The sequence below is a fragment of the Benincasa hispida genome, chromosome 7, assembly GCF_009727055.1.
Source record: "Benincasa hispida cultivar B227 chromosome 7, ASM972705v1, whole genome shotgun sequence".
NCBI lineage: Eukaryota > Viridiplantae > Streptophyta > Magnoliopsida > Cucurbitales > Cucurbitaceae > Benincasa > Benincasa hispida.
In genome coordinates this window covers 33,549,087-33,555,103 of record NC_052355.1, presented here as the reverse complement: position 1 = coordinate 33,555,103, position 6,017 = coordinate 33,549,087, and the positions used below count along the sequence as shown (strand labels likewise).

The 6,017-nt window shown below is 34.4% G+C and overlaps 1 protein-coding gene across 1 annotated transcript; it reads right to left on the bottom strand.

The window, feature by feature from the left end:
• Positions 1-738: 738 nt before the first annotated feature.
• LOC120080821 (nuclear transcription factor Y subunit B-1-like) lies at positions 739-5,331 on the bottom strand. The gene is made up of 7 exons (XM_039035471.1): positions 5,106-5,331; positions 4,779-5,011; positions 4,568-4,697; positions 4,329-4,334; positions 4,109-4,192; positions 3,972-4,013; positions 739-1,157 (listed from the first exon to the last, which is right to left on the bottom strand). The coding sequence occupies exons 2-7, from the start codon at positions 4,997-4,999 to the stop codon at positions 1,116-1,118; spliced, it is 525 nt and encodes a 174-aa protein (XP_038891399.1). The 5' UTR covers positions 5,000-5,011; positions 5,106-5,331; the 3' UTR covers positions 739-1,115.
• Between the last annotated feature and the right edge of the window lie 686 nt (positions 5,332-6,017).

The following is a 6,017-nucleotide window of genomic DNA, read 5'->3' as shown; positions in this document are numbered from 1 at the left end:
GAGGTCAAGGCCAACTTTGCCACATTCTTTGGAGTCTATTCTCAGTAGGCCCCTTATTTGGCGCCATCGTGTGATCCGATCTAGTCTTTGGAAGTCCTATTCCTAAAACAAGGAAGGAAATATGAGTTATTTTATTACAAGGATGAAGGAAACCCTAGATTTAGTCCCACTATATATATAGAGTATGATAGTTCCACATCACTTTCTTCCTTAAATTGATTTCTCTAACCCTTAGACTGAAAAACTTGAGCATTGGATGTATGTGCCAAACACCACACCGGTCTGTTATTCTAATTGTCCCCAAAATATAAATTCAGTATCGGCAACAAGTGACCCTCATCATCTAGATTTTTCCCATCAATACATACTGCTTCAAATTCAATCTATAATATACCAATTTAATTTAAAAGGATTTTCTAAGTGGTTAAAGAAAAAGTGTAGCATAGTATGATCTCACCAAAATGCTACTTTGATTGGTTGGTTTTGTTTTCCTTTGGTTTGAGATTTGTTGGGTTGGGTTTGGGGGAGCCGAGCAAGATGCTTGTTAAAGATGGCAGAGTCCACAATGCCCTGTCGCTCCCACCAAGTCAATGAAATTTACAGTTGGCCTACAGTCAGATTCTGGTCAAATAATTCTGATGAAATATCAGTCAACAGAATAAATAGGCATATTATGGAATCTGTGCTTTAAGATTTGTATGTACAGAGAGAGAGAGAGAGAGAGAGAAGACAAGTTCATGGTAAAAGGGAAGGGGAGAGGGATATTATGCATCACTTTCTTAATCAGTGGGGGAAACAAAACAAAAGAAACAGAAGTGGGGGAAAGAGGATAATATTTTCCAGTTTCCAAATTACCAAAGCAACTATACTGAATTGAAGTTCCCAAATTTACAATGACTTATAGCTGACGAGACCATCAATAAAATCGAAGCCCACTTTAAAGCCTAAACCAAAATCAAATCCAGAACCAACACAGAAACCCCAGAAATATGTATTATAATATCATCATTTCATAATAAAAGCAGCCAAATCGATTGTAAAGATGCTTATGTAGGTGTTGAAAGCTTCTACCAGCCTCAGAATTCAGGCAATCCAAGTGGAAATGCAGGAAACTCCTATTCATTGTTCTGCATTGAAGGAATGATCATATGCTGTCCCTGCAAAACATAAGGATGCACGAAGAAATGTTAGCCATGTGTTTATAGATAGGTAGATGTCAATGCTGTACATTTGCAATTGTAGAAAAAAAATTATTTTCATCTGAGACCGTCTAAAAGCATTTATCAGACAACACATTCTAGCTCCTACAAGATATTACAAGTTTTTGATAAAGATAAATAAATAAATAAACGTTTGAAGATGTTATAAACTTGTACAAGTTTATATCCAAAATCTCATGAATGTCCCGATGGCATTGAGGCTCATTCCACAAAGAAATCTTAAAAGAAACTAATTGCATAAACTTGTACAAATCATATTTCCCTTGATGATCTCAGCAGTCCATCGTTTCTCCTCAAATAGAATAGGTATTTTTCAAGAATAAAACGATATAAAAATACCATACAAACGTGCAGAACACAGGAATTTCTTCCACACATTTTCTAAAGGGAAAATTTGCGTTGACACAGTAAGTATAGGAGAGGGGAAAGAGTGAATTTGAGATATAACCCCTGATAATAAAAGCCGTATGTTTATTTGATCAAATATAATGTACCAGTAAGCATAAGAATCGAACAGCCAAATTATAATAAACATTTGAGTCACCCTCACGCAGACACCTCAGACTGCATAAAAGTTTCACCCTAGTATTTAAAATTAGCCACCAGATTTCATAATCCTAAACTCAATTAGTGTAAAGAGAACTTTTTGATCCAAAGGAGAGAGTTGGGAAGGGTATAGATATCAATCAAATAAAAGATAAAATTGACAATCTACTAGCTGTTACTCAATTCAAAAATCTCGTCGAAGTTTAAATGAGCATAAAAATGCTAAAATCAAAAGCCTGCTAAAATTTCATATTTCAACACTTATTTTCATTCTTAGCCCTACTGACAATATACAGATTTCCATCTATTTTAACAAGAGTCTACCGTGCAGACCCCTCAATTTTAGTACCAAAAAAGGGAGCTCATAAGACATTCGTTCATGTATGCCGCCATGAGGATTTGTATTCATAACCATTACCCTGGTTCTTCAAACCGTGAAGCTCAAAGTTAGCAAAGGCAGATTATGTCATCATAAATTAATAATCACTGCATCAACGAGACATCAAATCAAAAATTGATCAACCAAAGCCAAGCAACTTCTTTGACTCCTTGGTAAAATGCCATAAGGCTGGTTTCAGAGGCAGGACTCAGTTTAGAAATCTGGCCTGGCACAAACTACTTGATACAAATGTAAGCCTTCTTCACTTAATAACGTTTTAGCAAGCTTGGCATATATCATTTCCAATCCTCTGTAGTCTTGTGCCCAAATATAGCCTGTTAGAATGGAAGTTTGGAAGACTTACAGGGGAGCCCTTGCTTTCATGGGGAAAGGGAGGACTCTAGGTTGATAGGAGTTCAAGTTATCATTCCCATGATAATTAGATGCATGATTGAGAGATTAAAACAAATGTCTTTTCACAATGAATTTGATGTTCATGTGAGTAACAACCTCAGGGTGGTAGCTGGTCCTAATAATTTATCCTCCTTGTAGAGGTCTATTTTAAGTCTTGCAACATTCAACTATCTGAGATTGCCAATAGTTGGTGGGGTTAACTATATTTATAATTAGAGCTTTTTTGTATAGTTCTATAATTCTATTGATATATTTGGAATGAATTTAGGGATTTAATCCCTCCGACTTGTTTAACCCATATTCTGTTTGTATTTTCATTTTGCTAAATTGAAAGTCAAATGTTATAATGAAATAATTTTTTAAAAAAAAGAAAAAAAAAGGATAAAAAAACACTAAAGCCAGTTTGTTCAAAACTAACCATTTAACCATCATCATAGAAACAAATTTACACAACCTCCATGGCCTCCTTAAAAGATTTAATATCATTGCATAAAGAAGAAATTATGATATGACTAACTACAATGGTATATTCTAGAAACTACAAATTTATGAGATAGGTAAACAGGCATATTCTCCTAACTAGGACAAATAGAAAGAATAATAGTACCAATTCAAATTATGTTCAGTTCAAAAGACTGCAGTGAATTGATGTAACGAGTAAGCATGCATATCCTCCTCACACGAGACCCTATTATGACAGGAAGCAAAAAAGCTAATACAATTCATTTTCTTTTCATCCTAGTAAACCAAGAAGGCGGAACTATGAAAGAGCAATAAAACATTGTATTTAAACTTTATTTCAAAATAAATAGATAAAGATAAACCAATAACTATCACATTCAAGAAATGTTAGATAGAACACTGTTACATTCTTCAATTACTGAGAATTTTCTGAGACCATGAAATCTTCTTTTCTGAACAATGGAACTGTAGGACAAGTTAGAATATGTCCAGAAATTCCTCCGAGGGAATGTGTGTAGAATTTTTTCTTAACCATGGGGTGTTTGAAAGGTAGAATAATCAATTTCTTTTTCTTTAATAATATATCTTCATATAAACATTAAACGTATATCACTTAAATATCAACTACCAATGGTTGGCTTTGGCCTGGTGAACATTAGACATGTCGAAAAAAGAAAATGGACTTTGGGGGAATGGATTTGATCTCCATGTTGGCCCCCAACCACCTAGTATGAAATCCTACAAGTTTCTTGAGAAGCTAACTTTGTACTAAAAAAAACAGGTAGGAGATGTATCTATATATGTGGGATACATTCAACAATAAAAGACAATACTGGCAATAACAAGAGGAGAACAATAAACAAAAATTTGAATCCAATTATTAGCAATGAAAAAGAAGGTATTCCTGAACAGCATGCATGTTGACAAGTTTAGAGAAGAGAGATTATTACTTGAGTATTTATGTAGGTCAATGCTCCCGGCTGCATATATTGCTGCACATCGTTACACCCAAAAAAAATCAATTCATGTGTCATGACGATTAATAGAATTTCTCTGTAAACAAAGATTCCAAAAAAGCAAATAAAACCTGGGAATTTTGACCAGGCAAGGCTCCAACTGCATCTCTTTTAGCAGATTCGTCACCACCCCTAGAAGATCCTTTAGCATCACACTGGAAAAGTTTACATTGAACCAGAAAAGTTCAGCCGATACTTTCCTCTCAAAGAAGGCTCAGGTTATAGAAAAGGGGGGGTGTGGGGGTACAATAAACCAGTAGAATACTAGGTTTAAGAGCTGGTTTCAATTACCTCCAACTGAAGCAACACCATTGCCCCCACCAAAAATAGGGAAGGAAAAGAAAACAGAAAACAAATGTGAGCACATCGTAGTGATGAGATCAAACAAATTCATAACCTCATTATAAAAAAGAGATCAAACAATTAATTCAAGTTCTAATTGCTTTATTCATGGACGTCGACAGCAATCCGCATCGGTGATATTAAGTCTACATAATAAAACCAATAAAAAAAATAAAAGACAAATTTACCTCTCTGTATCTAGTAAGGTACGACTTAAGCGGATCAATATATTCCTCAAATCCCAACGTCGCCATTGCCCAAAGCAAATCATCACCATTAATAGTCTTCCTCTTCTCCTTCTGACACTTATCACTCGCCCTACACGCAGCCAATCCAATCCAAACCAATCGAGACATTTAAAAAAAAAAAGAAAAAAGAAAACAGATCAAGAAACCATACTCGCTAGTAACGAAGCTAATGAATTCGGAGACACATTCCTGGACGGTATCTTTAGCGTCTTTAGCGATCTTGCCATTAGCAGGTAAGGCTTTCTTCATGATCCGACTAATATTAGCGATCGGAAGGAATCGGTCTTGTTCACGAACACCACCTGTGTTAGGGCTCTGTTCACCGCCGCTTTCGTGGCTGCCGCCGGCAGGACTGGTGGGAGGCTCCGCCATAAGAGGGAGATCCTGAAGGAATGAAGAGGAAAAGAGTGAGAAAGAAAGGCATGGAGATGGAACCCTAAGTGAGAAGAAATGGAAGAGAATTGAAGAAGAGAAGTACCTGAAGAAGAAGAAGAAGAGAGAGAACAAGAAAATTTTTGTATTTGGCGCGCTTGCTTGTATAAAGGGAAGGAGATTGTGGATTGGTCGAATGTTTTTTGGTTTTTATGAGAAAAAATTGAAAGATCTGACGCTGGAGAAACAAAGAACACAAGTGAATAAAATATGAATTTTTCTTTTTTTTTTTTCTTTTAAAAAAATGAAAAATATTGAGTGAGAACAGATTCAAGAGAAGAGAAAGGAAGAAAGTTTTGATTTTCTTATAGATTTCTTTTTCTTCTTCTTCTTTTTTTTTTTTTTTTTTTTTTTTTTTTTTTTTTTTTTTTCTGTCTTTCTTTTTTGCCTTTTTTGGTTTCATTTTTATCATGGCGGTTGCCTTCACTTTTTACTATTTTTAGAATTTTTTTTTCCTTTTAAAAGAAAAATTAAAATATTAATTTCATTACCTACTTTCAAATCATTCCACTTTAGTTCTTATACTTGATTTATGAAGCATAAATACTTCATGTAAGGCAAAGAATCCGTATCAGACATGTATCAAATACCGATACTTCCACATACTTATCTGACGAGCGATTTGATGTATCTATTTTTACGTTTACTTTTTTTTATAAAAAAAAAAGAAAAAAAGACAAACGACTCATCTAAGTTTTTCATAACCTCAAACTAGGCGACATATTTTTTTAAGTAGGAGAAAATGTACCTTCAATGTATTAATATCCTCGTTTTTTAGAAATATATATTAAAATAATATATAAAAAATGATGTATCTTTCACCGTATCCGTATCTTAGTTTTTTAGAAATTGACGAATCGTCGTATCCAATCATATCCATATCGTGTAGCCGTATCTGTGTTTGTACTTCATAGCTTTTGATAGATCATAAATTTAGTATTATTGTTGGTTTATTGTT

Bases quoted from the DNA above. Each gene is read 5' to 3' on its own strand.
- LOC120080821 (XM_039035471.1), bottom strand. From the start codon at position 4,999: ATGGCGGAGCCTCCCACCAGTCCTGCCGGCGGCAGCCACGAAAGCGGC. The intron at 4,698-4,778 runs GTATGGTTTCTT...GGCTGCGTGTAG, and splicing joins ATTAGCTTCGTTACTAGCGA to GGCGAGTGATAAGTGTCAGA. The intron at 4,014-4,108 runs GTTTTATTTGCT...AACGATGTGCAG, and splicing joins TGCCTGGTCAAAATTCCCAG to CAATATATGCAGCCGGGAGC.